Here is a 23,638-nt window from a genome sequence, read left to right as displayed (position 1 = left end):
CAAAGAACTGCTATTTGCCGTCAAAATGCCGATCAACTGTTTTCACTTTTCAAAAGATCTGTTGGACTGTGTCTTCATCATGACGTGTACTCGAGTTCGTGTCTATAATTTGACCGACTAAATAATTTTCTAGTTCTATCGATTTGATTTCTATAAAATCGGGTAAATTTGCCTGGAGGGTAAAGTTCTATCTTTCAATTTGCAAGGACACCTCGTTAATTTTTGGTGTTAATTGTCATGGTCTAAAATGAGTATTAAGAGCTACTCGACTATGCATGAAATAGAAATGTGAAGAATTAGGCCCCCAGAATTTACTAGTTACTTTAAAATGAAGAACAAATAACGATTTGTTTAAGATGAAATTTTAATAAAAAGAAAGATGAAATTTAATTAAATGAGTATTCTGATGAATAATGGTGATTACAGTTAGAAATAGAAATATGAAGATATTACGTATCTTATGATACTATTATATAGATAGTTCGAAGATGACGTCACTCAGGTCTTTGTTATTGTTTTTTGCCATCCGCGTTTATGGGTAATGCTCACTGAACTGTATTAACCTGACTATAAACGTTCATGGATACACACAGTTTTGTGTGTTGGTCCGTTATATTTCCGGATGGCAATGTTGTGAGCTTCTTAGTCAAGCGCATACTATGTATAGTAGACTTGTGGGGTTCCACTTCCAGTTGAGAAGGGTTGTATTATTCCTCCGACGGGCTCAGAGGCTTGATCCATTCTCGACAGTGATAGAACTGGCAAAGGCAAAAGCTCCGGCGTTTTGATGGTGGAAGTCACAATTTATCAAGTATTCCACAAAGTCCCGAAAGATAACAATCTTTAAATATATAGATAGTATGCAGATGACGTCACATTGTTTTTGCCATCCGCGTTTGTGAGTTGTTCTCACTAAACTGTATTAACCAGACTATAAATGTTCATGGTTACACAGAATTTGTGTGTTGGTCCGTTATACTTCCGGATGGCAATGTTGTGAACTCCTTGGCCAAGCGCATTCTATCTATATATTTAATGTGAGGAATGGAGTGGCTGGCCGTCAGGGCATAGATTGTAGAGAGAAGTGAGTGAGGAAGATTAGACCTATCAGCTTTTATAATAAGTGGCTACGTGACAGAAGGTAGAAAGAAAATTATTCACTAATTTGAAAGTAATTCAAGGGAAGGCTATTAAAGGAAAGATGATCTAATATTAGAAGGTAACGTTTTTCTAAGCCTACCGAAATATAAGTGGAGTGAGATGAATTCAGTTCTTACTAAAATAAAACTTTAACAAAATAACTGTGAATAATCGTTACTGTGACATTAACTCACTCAATCCTAGAGATTTTTGCTACTTTTCAAAATTGGAAAAAAATGTATTAAAAATGAGCATGTATCTAAATAGATAGTTTTATTCAACTATTATTAACATACACAAACTAATAACATTAGGTTTGATATCACACCTATAATTTGTCTCATAAAAATGTAATAAATAGGCATGGTGTTAACCATGGGTAACCCGGGTAAACTACGGATATAGTCGGTGTTAGAGTTGAGTGAGTTAATGTCCGAATATTCTTGTTTTTGTTTTTTCTCGTTCTTATTCTTTTTGTTTGTATTGTTGTTTACTTCTTTTGATTTAAGTTTTGTTTTGTTTGTTTGTTTGTGTGTATGTGTCAATGTGTGTGTGTGTGTGTGTGTGTGTGTGTGTGTTTAAAATCCATTATAAGGCAATTTTCTGTTCTGTCAAGTTTATTCCCCAAATCTAATTCCTTCATCGTACAATTCGATCGCTCTTTAACCAATATTGACAATTATCATCCCATAGCCTACATCCTATTATGAGAATAATTTCCATAAAATTGACATCTATTATATGTCTGGAAGAGGTTAGAGATGGCAAAGCATAAATACCACAAGAACAACAACAACAACAACAATTATAACAATAATAATAAAGATAATGACAGTAGCAGCAGCAACAACAACAACAACAAGAAAATAACCAATGTTGATAATAACGACATCAACATTGATAAAAATATCAATAAGAACAATGACAATAATATCAACAATAACAACAAGAACAACAATAATAACAATAGCAACATCAACAATGACAATAATGACAACAATGATAACAGCAACACTAAGAACAAGAACAGAAACATCAAGCACAAAAATAACAAAAATAATAATAACAACAGCAACAACATCATGGACACCATTAACAAAACTTGAGCTTTTTTATATAGCGCAATATCCACTTAACGTGCTCAAAGCGCTTTGCAAAGGGTCCCTGTCCAATAGCAACACGTAACACGTAGAAAGAGACATGGCGCCTGTTAGGCGATATTACAATTTTTTTCGACAGGGACAACGCTGTTGACGGCCAGGTACTCGTTTTACACCTGACTACAGTGAGAGAATGTGAGTGAAGAGCCTTTGTCCAAGGACTCAACTATGCGCCGAGCGAGGCTCGAACCCTGGACCTTCCGAAGCGCATTTTCATGTTCTGAAGAAACAATACTCGTTCCATCTCCAAAGCAGGTCTAACTCGACGAATTCTTGCTTTCAGTTGCTTCAAGCAAGGTATATTTGTACCGTTTAGAGTTCACAGTAGCTCCCTGTGGTAGGAAATCAACGAGAATCACACCTCTCATGTCCCAAAATACTGTTGGCATAATTGTCCCAGCTGATTTCTCAGCTTTGAAGTTTTTGGTCTATGGGGAAAAAGGGGTATCGCCATTCCAATGGTTGTCTCTTCCACTCCGGTTTAACTCACCTAAAACACTACTTCTACAAAATGTCTGAGTTTTATCGTGGCCTTCGTAAAGTTATGACCTGATACTGACCAAAAAATGACGTCAAAATGCCAGTCTTTGGCCACAAAAGTGCGGCTATGTGGTCTAGTTGTATGACACTCGCTTTCGGATCGGAAGGTTCTGGGTTCGAGCCCCGCGCTCGGCACATAGCTGAGTCCTTGGAAACGGTTCTTTACTCACATTCTCTCACCGTACTCAGGTGTAAAATGAGTACCTGGCCGTTAACAGCGTTGTCTTTGTCCGAAAAATTGTAATATCACCTAACAGGTGTCATGTCCCGTCCTACATGTTAAATGTTGCTTTTGGCCAGGGACCCCTTGTAAAGCGCTTTGAGCACATTTAGTGGATATTGCGCTACATAAAGCTCAATTTATTTATTTATTTATTTATTTAAAAGAAAACAAATCGTGAGTTGTATTCAATAGTTCAACCCATGAAATAACTTGTTTCCATGAGCTCTACTAACGACAACTCACTTGTCACGGTGAAAAAACTAAGTAATGACGTCAAACTGCCAGTCCTTTTGGATTTCAGTATCAGGCTATAATATAACGATGACTACGGTTTTATATACTTTACCAATGCATTAAAAAATGTTACTCGAAGTTTCTTCTTCGAAAACAAGAAATTCAACGACAGCTTTCTGTCGCTGACGGACATCCATGGGGGGCAGCCATTTTGAGTTGTCATAACTTTGTCAACATTTGACAGAATTAAGATTTTAAACTTTTGGTGTATAGAATACACGTGTCAGTTCAATAGGCATCAACAGTCTTACGTCACTTCCCTCGTAATGACGCATGGAAACTTAGTAACTGGCTCTAAACTATCTGAACGATGACGGACGCCCTTATGAAATACTTCTCCGACGAGCATAAAAGTGTATCAAGAGGAGGTATCAAGAGGAGAAAAACATTATAAATATGATCATGTTTTGAATTTTATACATTCTGATCACATGACATATGAAAAGTTCTAGCCAGCATGAAGAATATGAAGTACTTATTTTCTTTGTTTAGAACCAAGCTGCTCGTTTCTAGGCTACCTGACATCAGACTATTGAATCCTATTGAGCCCAATATGACGTCACGTGATAAAGAAATGAACTCAGTAGGAGATTTATTTGTCCCATTACTTTTTGACCCACCCCTTGTATAGATAGAACGAAGTTGACGTCAATCAGCTCTTTGTTATTGTTTTTTGCCATCCGCGTCTATGAGTAATTATCACTAAACTGTGTATTAACCAGACTATAAACTTTCAAGGTTACACATAGTTTTGTGTGTTGGTCCGTTATACTTCCGGATTGCAAATTTGTGAGCTTCTTAGCCAAGCGCATACTAACTATCTATACAAAAACACAGGAGCGATCGAAAACAATTATTATGACAAATGCTTTTATATGCTGAAAATAAATGGAAAAAATCGATTATACTCGTATATTATAGCGAAAAAAAAAAAAGAAAAAAAAATAAACAACAAAAAATATTCACATAAACAACACGGGAATGATTGATAAATCTATTATGACGAATGCGTTTTATATGCGGAAAATAAATGAGAACAATAAATCAATTATAGAATTCCCCATTAATGTCATTATTGTCATTTCATTACTGTCGTTGATTCCCGCCTATTCTTAAGTGCTTTGTGCACAGGCTTTGATGCCAGGAGATCGTTGACGTTTTGGCGTTGATGCGACGAAGACTGGGCGAGATATCGTGTTGTTGGCCGTCTTGTAACAAAGTGTCTCGTTTAGAAACAAACTTCTTGTAACAAAGTGTCTCGTTTAGAAACAAACTTCAGTTCTGCCGTACCTACTCTGGAAAAAAAACAAATTAAAAAAAAACACGTATTTAAAATTTTGGCCAGAAAACATCATCCTCTTTAAATATCAATCGATATAAACGTAACGGTCCTCATCTTGGCAAAAACTCTCAAACTTTGGATTCGCGAAGTCCATCCCAGGTTTGAGAATTTTTGCCAAGATGAGGGTCGTTTTAATCAATCAATATTTGAAGGTCCATTTTTCAGGCCAAATGTTTCAATACGTATCTTTCTAGAGTAAGGCTTAAATAGACCGGTAGATAACCACGCCTCTCGGACAATCGTCATAGTAAACTGTGCCAATTATTGGTAGACACAGCAAACTGCACAGGTTTTACTATTTATGGCATGCGTTTAAGTAAAATACCCACAGTTCTACCGCTTGATCAATAGAAGTAAAATAGAAAACTATGTGTAAATTTTCATAATCTGATCGAGAAATTCGTGTGATAACTAGTCGCCCATTTGGTGGTATAAAAACAATAACAATGATCAGAGAGAGAGAGAGAGAGGTCGATTTCATTCACGTTACTATTTATAAACAACCCACTATGTTTGTCCGAGCACGTGTGAGGGTGTGTCACAAATTCTGTGTTTTGATTGGTCAAAAATCTACTGGTTAATTGATGTTTAATTGTGGTCATGAGTAAGTAGGTGACTTAACTTAACCAAGTCGATCATATTTATTGTTACTTATCTTTTATATTAACTCACTCAACCTTAACACCGACTATATCCTAAGTTTACACGGGTTACTTTTACCCCATGCCTATTTATTACATTTTTTCAGAGACAAATTATAGGCGTAGTATCAAAGCTACTGCTTTGAATTTTTACACGTTAATGATAGTCGAATAAAACTATCTATGTACATGCTCATTTTTAATAATACATTTTTTCCAATTTTGAAAAGTAGCAAACATCTCTTGGATTGAGTGTAACTACCAAGATTAAACATAGTTTTTGTGTGTTGGTCCGTTATATTTCCGGATGGCAATATTGTGAGTTTCTTAGCCAAGCGCATACTATCTATATACATCTAAGTACAGTGTACAAACGTTCAGGGTCATACGTATCTGTGTGTCTTGATGTTGGGAAGATGTTGATGAGTATTTTCGCTAAACGCATGACATCAAAACGAACCTGTTCTTTTTCATCCTCTCTGTGACGCCTCTCTTTCTATCTATCTATCACTCTCTCTGTCTCTCTCTCTGTCTCTCTCTCTCTCTCTCTCTCTCTCTCTCTCTCTCTCTAAGATTCATCTTCACAACGCAACTACCACATGTAGTGTTTCATTCATCCTGTTTTGTTGATAAAGGGGAAACTCGAAACGTCCATTGTATCTGTTTTCGTACATTAAATCGAAGCTTTCATTCAATTTCACATTGTTTATTTCATCGAAAATGTAGGGGATTTTCTGGTGTAATTTGGTCTATGGAATGCTCATAGAAAAATATCCCTATTTTTTAACCGTCTCAGTGCTGAATGAGGCAGTTGGCGTAGGCTCATGCTTTGTATAAGATGTAGCAATGACTATCCCGCACAAATCTTTGGGCCTCTTTTTCGCTCACAAAGTGCCCGAATTCGCGTCAAAATATGGGACGAAGCCGTTTGGTATATGCTATTTTAAAAAATTAATTACGACGCTGTTTATCGATGAATATGAATAAAAGTTGGCACACAGTTAGAAAAAAGGTCATTCTAGATTATGTCAAGCGACAAAACTCGTGGGATTACCAGAAGACCGTTAAAAATAGATTTTTACTCTTTGGAGTAAAATATTTCTAAAACTGCCGGGCGTGAAGGTTTTGTCGCTGACAAGGTAATACATGAACATTTCTTCTTTTTGGTTGTAAATTTTCATATGAATATGACGAGTACTTTTCCCGTATTTTACAATACACCATCCTTATTTGCTCTTCAAGTTTCAATCTTTTAATCCACTTATGACGCAAGATACAACCAAAGGTCGAAAAAAAAATGCCGAAAAAGCGTCCCATATTTTCGCGTTTTTTTCCTCTTTGCGGGTTATCCAAATAAATGACACCTGTAAGACTCTATAACTTGTTTATTTATGAATGGATTTTCAAAATTCAAAAACATTTTTACTCAGTGGAGATAGGGCTTGGATTTTAGACAAAAATTTTCCTCAAAAAGAGAAAAAAAATATTTTTCATAGTGACAATTATTGAAAAATGAATATATAAAAATAGATGAATAAATAAATAAATAAATAAATAAATGGAGCCGGAGTTTATCTCGTTTTCTACAGCGTGAAACGGACAATAGCAATCGCTTGCTATCCTTTGGATAGGATGAAAATAGCTCGACTGCACCCGGGATCGATCTGGGTCCCTTTGCGTGTGAAGCGAGTGCTCTACCGACTGAGCTATCGGGACCCCCCCCCCCCCACTGCTTTGTGGGGGTGGGTTATAAATAGGCCGTGAATAAAGGACATGAAATGATTTATTTCTAGCCAAAATGATTATCTAAGAAATAATATGTTTTGTCAGATTCCGGCTGAAAGATCAATCATCCATATGGATAATAATATGGCCTTAGGCATGGTGTCCACACAATTGCTTTCTTTTCTGGATTCCATATTTCTTCTGCAACAAAATTATGCATGATGAAGGTGCCGGGGTCAGGGATAAATCATTTATGTATGTTATTTCTTTATGATGTCAGCATTTATGTTATTATTATTATTATTATTATTATTATTATTATTATTATTATTATTATTATTATTATTATTATTATTATTATTATTATTATTATTATTATTATTTTTATTTTATTATTTTAAATATTTTTTTTTTCTTGTTTCTGTTTGTTTTGTTTCGTCTTACTCCCCTCCGCCTCCTCCTCCTTTTAATCCTCGTCCTTCTCCTCTTCCTCCTCCTCCCTCCCCCTCCCCTCCCTCCTCCTCCCCTTCCTCTCCCCTCCTCCCCTCGTCCTCCCTCCTCCTCCCTCCCCTCCCCCTCCCCCCCCCTCCCCCCCTCTCTCCCCTCCCTCCTCTCCTTCCTCCTCTCTCCCCTTTCCCTCCTCCACCTTTCCCCCTGTTTCCCTTTCTCTGCCTCTCCTCCAATTCACCTTCCTCCATTTCCATCTCCGCTTCCTCTCTGTAATTTATTCCTCCCCATCTACTCCCGTCCCCCCCCCCCCCCCCCCCAATGCCTTTACTGTACTTTACGGAGGTGAACATTTGAGGATCTTGCACTTTTTTAACTAGTTTTTATAGATAGTATGCGCTTAGCTAAGAAGCTCATAACATTGCCATCCGGAAGTATAACGGACCAACACACAAAACTGTGTGTATCCATGAACGTTTATAGCCAGATTAATACAGTTCAGTGAGAATTACTCATGAACGCGGATGGCAAAAACAATATCAAAGACCCGAGTGACGTCATCTTCGAACTATCTATACCCTATGCTTAAATATGATACTCTTAAAAAAAAAAAACTACGCCTGGACAGACAGGTCGTGGGTTCAACTCCCCCTGGCCGCAAACGTTTATATTCTCTATAGATAGTTCGAAGATGACGTCACTCAGGTCTTTGTTATTGTTTTTTTTTTGCCATCCGCGTTTATGAGTAATGCTCACTGAACTGTATTATCCTGACTATAAACGTTCATGGTTACACACAATTTTATGTGTTGGTCCGTTATACTTCCGGATGGCAATGTTGTGAACTTCTTAGCCAAGTGCATACTATCTATAGTCTTCTGGCATTTTTCTACTCACTTGATTTCTTGTCATCAGTAGATAATACAATTTCCTTTATTCATCCCATAGGGGAAATTGGGTTTTTTATGGTCTATTCCAAGGGAAAACTGGATAATCCGGGTGTCAGCCGCAGTGCAACGCCTCAAATTGAGCTAGGGCTGTGGGTTCAATTCCCCATTTGATTATATATATTTTTAAATTTTTATTTTTATTTTTATTTTATTTTATTTTTTTTTTGGGGGGGGGGGGGGGGGGGGGGGGGGGGGAGTATTTTTACAGCTTTTCAAAATAATTTTTAAAAACACCTCTGACACAGCCTTATAGTAATATTATCTATTTGATTTCTTATCAATATTTTATCCTCCACCCCCCCCCCCCACCCCATCCACCTCCCCCTCTCTATACTCTCCAGGCAAGTGAAGAGAACAGTGACCGACGAGTGGGAGCAGAATGGGGAAACGGTGACCCAACGAAAGATTGACGTCATCATCACACCAATCACCAAATGTGTGCCTGCTAATTTCTGTAATACCACCTGGTTTGAAAATGAAGGTAAGTCAGTATAGTAGCCAGTACTTTCCGCCTGTCCAACACGTACCCATATACTTTCATAATGAAGGTAAGTCAGTATAGATAGTATGCAGATGACGTCACTCAGGCCTTTGTTATTGTTTTTGCCATCCCCGTTTGTGAGTTGTTCTCACTAAACTGTATTAACCAGACTATAAAAGTTCATTGTTACACAGAGTTTGTGTGTTGGTCCGTTATACTTCCGGATGGCAATGTTGTGAACTCCTTGGCCAAGCGCATTCTATCTATAGACAAAGAGTGTGTAGGGTAACGTAGTTACCAAGCGCTCTCACTTGTCTCAACCGCAATGCTTTTGTCGCGTGCCAGGCGAGACAGCGGTTGGTGTGCTCCGCGTGTATGATGCGCGCAAGGCTTACTGATACAATGAAGAAAATATGAGTAGAAGACGGAAGATGCTTGGCTTCACCAAAAGCGGGAAGTGAGAGCTCTTGGTAACATAACAATCGTTACCTACACGCTCTTTGGTATAGATAGTATGCAGATGACGTCACTCAGGCCTTTGTTATTGTTTTTGCCATCCGCGTTTGTGAGTTGTTCTCACTAAACTGTATTAACTAGACTATAAAAGTTTATGGTTACACAGAGTTTGTGTGTTCGTCCGTTATACTTCCGGATGGCAATGTTGTAAACTCCTTGACCAAGCGCATTCTATCTATAGATAGTTCGAAGATGACGTCACTCAGGTCTTTGTTGTTGTTTTTTGCCATCAGCGTTTATGAGTAATGCTCACTGAACTGTATTAACATGACTATAAACGTTCATGGATACACACAGTTTTGTGTGTTGGTCCGTTATACTTCCGGATGGCAATGTTATGAGCTTCTTAGCCAAGCGCATACTATCTATAGTAGCGATTACTTTCCGCCTGTCCAACGTGTACCCATACCATGTGCGGCTATGTGGTCTAGTGGTATGACACTCGCTTTCGGATCGGAAGGTCCTGGGTTCGAGCCTCGCGCTCGGCGCATAGTTGAGTCCTTGGAAAAGGCTCTTTATTTACTCACATTCTTTCATCATACTCAGGTGTAAAATGAGTACCTGGCCGCTAACAGCGGTGTCTTTGTCCGAAAAATTGTAATATCGCCTAACAGGCGGCATGTCCGTCCGTCCTACATGTTAAATGTTGCTGTTGACCAGGGACCCCTTGTTAAGCGCTTTGAGCACATTTAGTGGATATTGCGCTATATAAAGCTTTTTTTTTTTAACCCGATGTGGGATAGAATCAGAAACCGCAGAGCATCTAGTAGTTGAACGGTATGTTGTGACGAAGATTCCGGGCGGGTTTGCGACGGTGCACGAGTGCGGTGAAGAATTTGCTGATTGAGTCGATCGTCATAACATAAGTAGTGAGAGAAGCAACATTAGAAGCAGCTGCTGCCTTCGTGGTAGAAGTTTCGAGTCCTCCAATCGTGCATACGTGGGGCTTCATTTTGCTTTTTCTCACTAATTGGATTCAATAGTCTGATGTCACGCTGCCCGGCAACGGCGGCCATCTTGGTTCTAAACAAAGAAAATCATTACTTTTTATTCTTCATGCTGGCTAGAACTTTTCATATACCTTGTGATCAGAATGTGTAAAAGTCAAAACATGATAAAATTTATGTTTTTTCCCCTCTGGATACGCTGTTATGCTCGCCGGGGAAATATTTCATACGGGCGTCCGCCATTGTTCCGATAGTTTAGAGCCAGTGTTACTAAGTTACCATGCGTCATTAGGAAGGAAGTGACGTTACGACTGTTGAAGAGTATTAAAACTGTAATCCTTATGAGCCATATGAGTCCCGATATATCAGTATAGATAGAATGCGCTTGGCCAAGGAGTTCACAACATTGCCATCCGGAAGTATAACGGACCAACACACAAACTCTGTGTAACCATGAACTTTTATAGTCTGGTTAATACAGTTTAGTGAGAACAACTCACAAACGCGGATGGCAAAAACAATAACAAAGGCCTGAGTGACGTCATCTGCATACTATCTATAGAAAGTATATAGATAGTATGCAGATGACGTCACTCAGGCCTTGGTGATTGTTTTTGCCATCCGCGTTTGTGAGTTGTGCTCACTAAACTGTATTAACCAGACTATAAAAGTTCATGGTTACACAGAGTTTGTGTGTTGGTCCGTTATACTTCCGGATGGCAATGTTGTGAACTCCTTGGCCAAGTGCATTCTATCTTATAATTTTCCTATCAATACACGTAAAATCAATAAAAATTAACCAAAGGAAATCTACCAAATCAATCATGAAAATGACTGGTACGTCAGCGTATCTACTATGCGACTTCGAGGTCGACGGTTCGAGTATCGAATAGTGTCGAGGTGGGTAGGGGCGGTAATCCGATGTTTCCTAAATTATGTGTGTGGCTTCAGTCCTTCAATTATTAGTGTTGCCTATTTGGCATTTTAAATGTTAAATTAAAAAAAAAATAATTTAAAAAAAAATGCCTTTTTTTAAAACCGTCATTGAAAAAAAAAGATACTGGATTTTGCATTTTTGAATTTTAATTTCATTTGAGGGGGGGGGGGGGGGGGGGGGGGAGGGGCGGGGGGGGTGGTTTCCAGATCGCTTAATTTCATTAATTTTATGGACAAATCAACAATATTTTAACAAAATACTACAACATATACAAAGTATGTGTGCTTTTGAGCTTGCCAGACGCTTTGACAGTTTCCTAAATAAAACAAGTAATAACTCGCAGCTGCTGGATAAATAAATTAGCTTAATTTCCACTTTTATGCGCATTCCATCAAACAAATAAACAAACAAACAACAACAATAAAATCCCCCCAAAAAAAGAAGAAAACACAACTTAAAAACAAAACAAAACAAAAAAAAAGAAGAAAAAAGTGATGTCTGGAAAAGTTTTGCATTAAAAAAAAAAACATTTAGCAATTTTCTGTGCCTTGTTTTTTTTTTTTTTGGCATTTTAAATATATATATATATATATATATATATATATATATATATATATATATATATATATATATATATATATATTCAAATTATATCTGGCATTCCTGCTTCTATTTACTATTTAAGAGTTTTAAATGCCATTATTAATAACTTGGCTATAAAAACTTCTATTTCTTCAGCGTAATAACATTTATTATTTATCAATCGCAAAAATTGAGTATAAATCGAGCTCTACCTCTGGAACAAATCCATATTTAAAAATTTGGCCAGAAAACTCGTTCTTCAAATATCGATCGATTTAAATGACCCTCGTCTTGGTAAAAAAAAAAAAAAACTCTCAAACCTGGGACTTCGCGAAGTTTTGTTTGCCAAGATGAGGGTCATTTAAATCGATCGATATTTGAAGGACGAGTTTTCTGGCCAAATTTTTAAATATGGTTTTTTTTTTTCTCCAGAGTACAAAGAATGTAGATGGAGTCATTCCCAGCCAATAATATATAGATGTGCTGTGTCTACTAATTACAGGGGTGTGTTGTAAATAAATTATTATAAAAAGGTCAATCGCTGACACATTACCCCGCCCATTGACCTTTCCAACGAGTTCAATTATACACGTGATGACTGTATTAGTATTAGACGCGTTATTCTGCTGCTGACATGCTACTATGTATGCTATCTTAAAAAGAGCACAGGGCTATAATAATACTAATAATATAATAATAATAATAATAATAATAATAAATAATAATAATAATAATAATAATATAATAATAATAAAAATAATAATAATGATAATAATAATAATAATAATAATGATAATAATAATAATAATAATAATATATAATAATAAATAATAATAAATAATAAATAATAATAATAAATAATAATAATAATAATAATAATAATAATAATAATAATAATAATAATAATAATAATAATAATAATAATAATAATAATAATAATAATAATAATAATAATAATAATAAATAATAATAATAATAACTTTATTGCATCCCAAAAAGGAAATTTTTTTGTACAAACGTGTTATAATTTACACAATAAGATAAAAATACAATGGAAATAGGATGTATATATAAAAAAAGGAGCAGCTCTATAACCAGAATAATTTAAACACTGTAAAATAGTTAAAACTGGCACTATAAATTGAAAATTGAAAAGATTTCAAAACAAATAAATTAATAAATTAATATTTATATTTTTATAAAGTAAAAATGAGAAATAATTATATAAAATGATTATTGCTTGTTGTTATGAAGCCTAATACTGGACGGCAGAAAAGATTTTCGGTGTTTCTCTGTTTTCGTTGAAATAGAGAAAGGGCGACCACTTCTTCCTGACATAATAATTGATGGTCTTAGTGGATGATACTGGTCATTTAATATTTTAGTTATTTTATTTATATAAAATTTCTCGTATAAAAGATCTACATCGTCAACATCATTTATATAGCGTTTAATGGATTTTTTAATATTTGAATTTATTTTGTTCCTTTCCACTGCTAAGCAATTGCCTCCCCAAGCTGTTATACAAAATGACAAAACACTTTCGATTACTGCTCTATAAAATAATGTGCAGAGGGTTTTATCTATTCTAAACTGAGAGAGTTTTGATAAAAAATATGTACGTCTGCACATCTTATGCCTAATTATTTTCAAGTGTTCATCCCACTTGAGCCTGTCATCAATCGTTACACCAAGGTATTTGTAGTGAGGAACTCGCTGGACGAATTGGTCCTTTAATTTTAACGGTTCTATCGGTTCCTTCACTCTCCTTAAGTCAATCACTAGCTCCTTTGTCTTGCTTATGTTAAGCTCTGGGTGGTGGGCATCACGCCAAGACACAAATCTATCAATTTCTTGCCTATAAGCCACTTCGTTGCCATTTGACATCACCTTGATGTGAGGCGAACTCAATACCCCCGCCTTCGCCTTCGTCTTCGCCTTCGCCTTCGCCTTCGTCTTCGCCTTCGCTCTTCAAAGGAATTCGATCCTGTCTCCGGATATTGGCTTCATTTAGGTCCCGTGTAAACGGTCATTGGTTTTGGGGGTTCATTACTCACAGACAGGGATGCTGATCAGGCAGAGGTCGCAGAAGATAGAACGAACTCGAGGTCTCGGATCGTGGCCTTCGTTATGTTATAGCCTGACACTGAAATCTAAAAGGACTGGCAGGTTGACGTCATTTTTGGTCAGTATCAGGCCATAACTTTACGATGGCCACGGTCCTTGCACAGCTATCGTTAACTTATAGCCTGTCACAAGAACCGTGGTCTTCGTAAAGTTATGGCTTGACACTGCCCGAAAAGTGACGTCAAAATGCCAGTCTTTTGTCACAAAAGAAAACAAATCGTGAGTTGTATTCAATAGTTCAGCCAATGAAATAACTTGTTTCCATGAGCTCTATTAACGACAACTCACTAGGCGGTGCAAAATCCAAATAATGACGTCAAACTGCCAGTCCTTTTGGATTTCAGTATCAGGCTATAGATAGTATGCAGATGACGTCACTCAGGTCTTTGTGATTGTTTTTTGCCATCCGCATTTATGAGTAATGCTCACTGAATAGTATTAACCCGACTATAAACGTTCATGGATACACACCGTTTTGTGTGTTGGTCCGTTATACTTCCGGATGGCAATGTTATGAGCTTCTAAGCCAAGCGCATACTATCTATAACGTTTGTGTGCGGCCGCAGTGCAGCAGGTAACTTGTTACTGATTTTCCTGCCACAAGTCGCCGGTAACTTGCTAAGCAGGCAGAACAGACACGTGGCCGCAGTTGTGCTGGCAAAAAAATCTCAACATATGTAGAATTTTATATCGTCTAGTTAGAACCTAGAGAGCACGATGTCTTCTGAAGATGAATTTGTGCTTCTTGACAATTCTTTGTTGTTAAGTTCTGTAAAGCAGTCTGTGAAACACGATCTTGTCCACCGCATAAATAGAGAAAGGCAGCACTTTGGTGAAGACTACCACCTTTTTTGTGAGTTAAAAAAAAGTTCCTTCTCGATTTCACGAATACACAAAAATGTCAATTGACACTTTTCAATATATATTGACGAAAATTGAACACCTTCTTATAAAAAAAACTGGTGTAATCTTCATGACCCAATCGTGTCAGAGGACAAAACCAGCGGCTGGGAGCAGGAATCAATTGCCCAGGCGTTCTGGTAAATTACCTGGGCTTGTTGCCAGCAACAAATCGCTGATAACAAGCGTTGACTCCGGACAGTTACAAATTAAATTTAAGACTATTTTCAAAACTGGTAGCAGCAGGTAAACCAGCAGCGGAAATCCTGCCTCAGTACGGCCGTGCCCTAACGATGGCTACGTGCCTAGGACTTCATATATATGGATAGATGGATAGATGGATGGATGTATGGATGTATGGATGTATGGATAGATAGATATAGACACACACATTGATAGATGGATAGATGGATGGATGTATGGATGTATGGATAGATAGATATAGACACACACATTGATAGATGGATAGATGGATGGATGTATGGATGTTTGGATAGATAGATATAGACACACACATTGATAGGTGAATAGATAAATACAAACAAAGATTACATATTCCACTGTAATACATTTGTCCCGATAGTTGTCCGGCCTCGTAGACCGGCCCCCTAGAACGGAAAATTCCGTGGGCGACTCGTCCCTCTCAATAGATGTCGCTGCTACGTGCTGATCAGGCAGAGGTCGCAAAAGATAGAACGAAGTTGACTTCTCCGATAGATAATATAGTATGCGCTTGGCTCAGAAGAAGCTCACAACATTGCCATCTGGAAGTATAACGGATCAACACACAAAACTATGTGTAACCTTGAACGTTTATAGTCTGGTTAATACATTTTATTGAGAATTACTCATAAAAATGGATGGCAAAAAGCAATAACAAAGACCTGAGTGACGTCAACTTTGTTCTATCTATAACTTTGTTCTATCTATAACTTTGTTCTATCTATAACTTTGTTATTGTTTTTGCTTCTTTTAGACAGACTTTTTTTCTGAGTAGTTCTCACTAAATGCCGTCAATCTGACTGGCAATTGGATTCAATAGTCTGATGTCACGTCCGCCCAGCAAACAGCAGCTTGGTTCTAAACAAAGAAAATCAGTACTTTTTATTCTTCATGCTGGCTAGAACTTTTTCACGTGCCATATGATCAGAATGTGTAAAAGTCAAAACATGATCAGATTTATAATGTTTTGTATCCTTTGGATACACTTTTATGCTCGTCGGAGAAGTATTTCATAAGGGCGTCCGCCATTGTTCCCATAGTTTAGAACCAGTTACTAAGTTACTATGCGTCATTACGAGGGAAGTGACGTCACGACTGTTGAAGCCTATTAGAAGGTCTAAAGTTCGATCCGCTGTCGAGGAAGACTGAGTAGTTATTTTAACCGATAATGATTTTTTTCCCTTGTATTTTTCTATCTTGCTTTGTCTGGTACAATTTCATTCCCAACTTTTCAAATTGTTATCAGGTCAAAGTTCACGCTGCGCTGAAAAAAGTAAGATTATTATAGAAATATATTTTTTTTCTAAAGATCGTTTACAATTAATGCGTTGCCCAGAGGAGCAAAACTGAAAAATAGAGTATTTAGTGTTGAGAGATAATTATAGATTATTGAACAGCGAAACTCAGATTCGCTATTTTTGCCTCAAGGTAGAAACAAAAAACACGATTGATATCAAATAATTGTAAAAGTAAATATCTCTATGAATTTTATTCTCGATTAGTTATATATTAAAAATTATTTTATTGATTTTGCAGATTCGGCATAAAAATAATGTTGTAAACTTAAATTATTATTTTTTTTTAGTCCTTCAGAGCTATTTGGCCTATGGAGCCCGAGTTTATCCCGGTTTCTATTGCTTGCTATCCTTTGGATAAGACGCTAGTCTATCGCAAAGTACTTCCCGCCTTAATCTTACAGATTCAGTCACCCATTCACTGCTGGGTGGACAGGGGTGGGTAGGTGGGGGGGGGGGGGGGTGGGTAGGTGGGGGGGTCAGAATAAAAATAATCTCGACTGCACCCAGGATCGATCGAATAAAAAGTACCGATTTTCTTTGTTTAGAACCACGATGGCCGCCGTTGCTGGGCGACGTGACATCAGACTATTGAATCTGGCTTCAGAGCGATGACGTCTTATTATCTTCTAGTCATAAAATATCCTATGCTGGTCCTCAATAAACATCATCCGTCCTCGCTCTTTTTACGTCCCGTAATCCTGAGACTATTCCTATACATCCTGCTACTAAAATAAAGAATCGGCTTCGGGTTTGAGAGTTTTTGCCAAGATGAGAGTCATTTAAATGAATCGATATTAATTTGAAGGACGAGTTTTCTGGCCAAATTTTTAAATATGTGTTATCCTAGAGTACGGCAGAGAACTCATAACCGGCTCATCATTATCTGCGATATGCCATCCCAAGTATGTCTTTATTTGGCTTCCTTGTCATGCACTTCATATCATGTTTCGAATGTTTGCAAATCAAAGGTTGCCAATTTGGCCTTTCTATGACTAATTTAAGATTTAAAAAAAAAAAAAAGACAAAAAAAAACTTGGCATTTTTCGAATCCTTTAATTTTAGCATGAAAAGATTGGGTTTGACATTTATTTGTGGCTATTCGAATCGACACGGTGTTATTATTATTATTATTATTATTATTGTTATTATTATTATTATTATTATTATTATTATTATTATTATTATTATTATTGTTATTCTTCTTTCTTCTTCTTCTTCTTCTTCTTCTTCTTCTTTCTTCTTCTTCTTCTTCTTCTTTTCTTCTTCTTCTTTCTATTATTATTATTATTATTATTATTATTATTATTATTATTATTATTATTATTATTATTATTATTGTTATTATTATTATTATTATTATTATTATTATTATTATTATTATTATTATTATTTTATTGTTATTTATTATTATTATTATTATTATTATTATTATTATTATTATTATTATTATTATTAATAATAATAATAATAATAAAAATATTATTATTATTATTGTTATTATTATTATTATTATTATTATTATTATTATTATTATTATTATTATTATTATTATTATTATTAATAATAATAATAATAATAAAAATATTATTATTATTATTATTATTATTATTATTATTATTATTATTATTATTATTATTATTTTATTTTTATTTTTTTTTTATTTTTTTTTTTTTACTATTATTATTATTTTTATCATTATTATTAATAGGTTTAGGTTTATGGTTTAGGTTCTTGAAAAATGAATAAATTACAAGAATATGAGAAATGGCCGAAGTTTATTTGTCTCAATGGTTGGAAACTATATTATAGCCTCTTAATGAGTAAAAATTGAGGAAATAAAAAAGATTTCATACTTTGTCTACCATTTTGACCGTATATTTAATTTTCGTCCTCTGGTCCATCACAACGATATACTGGTCTGACATTGTGAGTCACATCTTAGTATATCCTAGGGATTTAAAAATGAATTGCATAATAATCCTTTCTCTTTTTTCCAAGATATAGTTCGAATTACACAGTTTGTCCTATTTATCTTTCCATAATTAATACCTGCACGAAAATATATGAAATCAAATTATAACATTGATATTAACGAAAACACAAAAATAATCATGGCAATGGGATAAGAACTTAATTTAATCATTAAAAAAAAATAATGCCTGAACCAATGTGGCATTTACAAAACGACGACTATTTGGCCAATTTCAAAAAGACCATGTGGCATATTTCAAAAAGACTATTTGGCATATTTCAAAAAGACTATCTATCATTTTTCAAAAAGACTATTTATCATTTTTCAAAAAGACCATTTTGCATATTTCAAAAAGACTATTTGGCATAATTCAAAACGACTATTTGGCATATTTCAAAACGACTATTTGGCATATTTCCAAAAGACCATTTGGCATTTTTCAAAAAGACTATTTGGCATATTTCAAAAAGACCATTTAGCATATTTTCAAAACAGACCATTTGTCATTTTTAAAAAAAAAGACAATTTGGCATTTCGCCTATCACTTTATTATTTGGAAATTTGTTTTCAATAACAATCTGGCCACCCTGCTGGAAATGCAATGCTGGTGACGCAATGAACTGTCAGCGTGATGTCCTATAAATGTCGTTTCCTTTCACAAAATACAAGGTGATCGCCCCCTCGCTGAAAAATCTTATTATGGAATAGAATACATGGGGTCCCGATAGCTCAGTTCAGTTGGTAGAGCGCTGGCTTTACACGCAAACAGACCGCGATCGATCCCGGGTGGAATAGAATACATGGGGTCCCGATAGCTCAGTTCAGTTGGTAGAGCATTGGCTTTCCACGCAAACAGGCCGCGATCGATTCCCGGGTGGAATAGAATACATGGGGTCCGATAGCTCAGTTCAGTTGGTAGAGCATTGGCTTTCCACGCAAACAGGCCGCGATCGATTCCCGGGCGGAATAGAATACATGGGGTCCCGATAGCTCAGTTCAGTTGGTAGAGCATTGGCTTTCCACGCAAACAGGCCGCGATCGATTCCCGGGTGGAATAGAATACATGGGGTCCCGATAGCTCAGTTCAGTTGGTAGAGCATTGGCTTTCCACGCAAACAGGCCGCGATCGATTCCCGGGTGGAATAGAATACATGGGGTCCCGATAGCTCAGTTCAGTTGGTAGAGCATTGGCTTTCCACGCAAACAGGCCGCGATCAATTCCCGGGTGGAATAGAATACATGGGGTCCCGATAGCTCAGTTCAGTTGGTAGAGCGCTGGCTTTACACGCAAACAGACCGCGATCGATCCCGGGTGCAGTCGAAATTTTTGGTTTGAATGTAAAATGAACTCGTAGATTTCCACACATAGTACGGTGGGTTGGCGTCAGGAACTATTTGGGCTAATGGCATAGATTTAATGAGCTGATTTTCTATTCTATGAGACTCACCACCACCATCTGAAAACAGTAGGAAATCGGAGTGATTTAGATGTTTTAATAATGCGCCATATCGAGTCAGATTTATTTGTTTTATTGAGAGAAATAGGTACTATTTATATATATATGGTTTTGGAACAACGGCTGGTGGAGGGGGGGGGGGGGGTTCAACAACAATCTTGCCAACCCTGTTAGAAATCCAATGCTGGTGACGCAATTAACTGTCATCGTGATATGATGTCCTACAAATGTCGTTTCCTTTCTCAAAATACAAGGTGATCGGGGGAAGAGGAAGTTTTGTTTTGGGATGAATTGAACCCAGAAAAGTGAAATGAGGACTAAATAAATGTTAAAGAAATACGAATTTTTATCTTTAGAGAAACAGAATCCCATTCTCGTCAAAGATGGGAGTCGTTTCAAAGAAAAGATATGGCCCTCTGCAAACAAAACAAAAAACCCAACTTTTTTGGCCTACTAGAAGAACTCAAAAATACAAGTACGTTCATCTTCGAAACAGGACTCCAGATATAAAGGCATACTATAAGAAGAAGAAGATGATGATGAAGAAGAAGAAGAAGAAGAAGAAGAAGAAGAAGAAGAAGAAGAAGAAGAAGGAGGAGGAGGAGGAGGAGGAGGAGGAGGAGGAGGAGGAGGAGGAGGAGGAGAAGAAGATGAAGAAGATGAAGAAGAATAGGAGTCGTCTTTAAAAAAAGGCCATTGGTTTGACTGTAAAACTAACTCGTAGATTTCCACACATAGGACGGTGGGTGGCGTCGGGAAGCATTTGGGCTAATGACAGAGATTTCAGCACCTCTGGGAGAAGAAGCACCATGAAATTTTAATGACAAGAGATCCGAGCAGGCAGAGGGTCAATGAAACCTAGAAACGAAAAACAATGTGTCAGGATCTACCGGGAATCCGAAACTTCTGGGTGCCGGGTCGTTTGGAAAGACGCTCGTTGTGACACGGGACGTTTGTTGTTGTGTGATGACTATTTTAGTCACATGATTGTCTTATATTCGATGAGACCCACCATCTGAAAACGGTAGGATGTCGGAGTGTTGCAGATGTTTTTTTATAATGTTCTATATTGGGTTCAGATTTATATTGAGCGAAACAGGTACTATTTATATATGGTTTTGGAGGGGGGGGGGGGGGGTGAGCCAGTGTTGTTTTGGTATGAATTGAACCCAACAAAAGTGAATTCAGGACTTACTAAATGTAAAAAAAAAATTAAGATTTTCTATCTTTAGAGAACCAGAACCCCATTCTCCCCAATGATAAGAGTCGTCTTAGAGAAAAGCTATGGCCCTCTGCAACCTCTCTCGATATAAAAAAAACAAAACTTTTCGGCCCGCTAGAAGAACTCAAAATGATAATTACCTTCATCTTCGAAACAGGACTCAATATATAAAAGGCATACGAGAATTTGAAGAAGAAGAATAGGAGTCGTCTGCAAAAACGGCCGTTGGTTTGACTGTAAAACTAACTCGTAGATTTCCACACATAGGACGGTGGGTTGCGTCGGGAAGCATTTGGGCTAATGACAGAGATTTCAGCACCTCTGGGAGTAGAAGCACCATGAAATTTTAATGGCAGAGATCCGAGCAGGCAGAGGGTCAATGAATCCTAGGGGAAAGAAAAGAAAGAAAAAAATGTGTGGGATCTTCTGGGAATCGGGGGGACTTTGGGTCGCTGAAAGAGCCGCTGCTGCTGTTGACACAGAACTTGTTCGCGTTTGTCGTCTGCCTTCATGACCTCGTTTTCTGATATATTATGTGACCTATGCATGACAACCGTAGGATACCGGATTGGCTTAGATGTTAAAAACTTTGTGGAGTGAGATATTGTAGTATAATTTACATAAATATTGGGTGATATTTTTTATGTTGTATTGGGCGTCATATGTACAGTGGTTTTGTCATTAATGACGAAACCGATTTCATAATATAATTGATGTCTTTTTCCCCCCGTGTATAAACTGTACTTATTACGCCCAACAATATATATATATATATATATATATATATATATATATATAGATAAATAGATAGATAGATAGAATGCGCTTGGCCAAGGAATTCACAACATTGCCATCCGGAAGTATAACGGACCAACACACAAACTCTGTGCAACCATGAACTTTTATAGTCTGGTTAATACAGTTTAGTGAGAACAACTCACAAACGCGGATGGCAAAAACACTAACAAAGGCCTGAGTGGCGTCATCTGCATACTATATATATATATATATATATATATATATATATATATATATATATATATAGATAAAGAGTCCCTGATTAACAGCGACACGTAACATCGACATAGACAACGCTGTTAACGGTCAGGTACACATTTTACACCTGAATACGGTGAGAGAATATGAGTAAAGTGCCTTTTCCAAGGACTCAACTATGCCCTGAGCGAGGCTCGAACCCAAGACCTTCCGTCTCATACCACAAGACCACAAAGCCGCACATTAATTGATGATAAAACAATGTAATAATACTAAGGAAAATATAATAGAATGTTTTGATAATACTGTTGATCTTATTCAAATTGCTTTTCGCGTGCCATTCGTGTCATGAATAAATTAAATGCCAAACCCCGAAAAGGCATTAGATCAAATTAAATAACATTGAAGAGATCAACACACGAAAACCGAAAATAATGAAATGGAAAAACGAAAAGTAGAAGGAATAGAAGAAGAAGAACTAACAATAAAGGAACGAAACACAACGAGAGAGAAAAACAAGAGCGACGAAATCAAAGCTCTTTCATTCTATTCCCACAAACTTTCATCATGGCGCTGCTTCCTGTGCGCAGGAAACAACTCAATCGTACTTCCGGTAAGCGCCATAAAACGGGAGTTTCTTGTTTTTAAATTAGAAAATGGCGGCCAGGAAGATGAAAGGCGACGGATGGAGCTAGTGGGACGAAACATTTCATAAAGTAACATTTCAAGCAAAGTCGTGCTATCTACGCAAATAATCTCAAGATTCAGAGGGTGATTAAAAAAAACTTAACCCCGGGACTCCCGATAGCTTAGTAGTTAAGCACTCGCTTCACACGCAAAGGGACCGAGATCAAGTTCAGCCAAGTTATTGTTCGTTTTTTTTTTTTTTTCTGACCACCCCGCTGTTCACCTAGCAGTTATTATATTGCGCATCTGGGTTTGTTAGATAGATCTGGCGGGAAGTGCTTTGGGACATACTAGAGTGAGTCCTATCCAAAGAGTAACAAGCAATTGTAACTGTCCATTTTACGCTACAGAAACCGGGATAAACCCCTGCTCCGTGTGGTTAATGGCTTTGAAGGACCATTTAATCAGGTTTGAGTCATTAATTGAAAGTTGGGTGTATTATTACGGTTATCTAAATAAATAAATAATAAATATGAACATTTTGAAGAGAACACTTCCACGCATTTACCATGTTCGATGTCACAAATGTGAGTCACAGTGCTTCATCTTTTTTTTCCGAACTGTGGAATCAAAGTTCCCCTTCATACAGTACAGACTGTTGCTAGACATCCTCCTCCTCCTCCTCCTCCTCCTCCTCCTCCTCCTCCTCCTCCTCCTCTTCCTCATGTTGTGTTCGTATTTGAATATCTAATTAGTGAAGGAAAGCCGAATATTTCCCCAGCTCTGCCAGGGGCCCATACAGTTTGGCCTGCCCAGGTGTGGTACCAGGCCAAAATTCCTCTCTTGCTGTTGCATACTTTGGGCAGTTCTGGCGTTTATGATGAGCGTCTTC

At 36.9% G+C, this 23,638-nt stretch overlaps 1 protein-coding gene across 3 annotated transcripts in view; it reads left to right on the top strand.

Annotated features, from left to right (window-relative positions):
- Window positions 1-23,638, top strand: part of LOC144956159 (uncharacterized) — a 344,559-nt gene that overhangs the window by 217,440 nt on the left and 103,481 nt on the right. For all 3 annotated transcript variants that reach the window (XM_078886547.1, XM_078886545.1, XM_078886546.1), the window contains one exon: window positions 8,804-8,943. In XM_078886547.1, the coding sequence (XP_078742673.1) occupies window positions 8,804-8,943 (140 nt within the window). The remainder of the gene's footprint in view (window positions 1-8,803; window positions 8,944-23,638) is intronic.

This window comes from Berghia stephanieae, chromosome 10 (assembly GCF_034508935.2).
Source record: "Berghia stephanieae isolate SIO BIC M18660-M18661 chromosome 10, UCSD_Bste_1.3, whole genome shotgun sequence".
Taxonomy (NCBI): Eukaryota; Metazoa; Mollusca; class Gastropoda; order Nudibranchia; family Aeolidiidae; genus Berghia; species Berghia stephanieae.
This window is presented reverse-complemented; position numbering and strand designations above follow the sequence as displayed.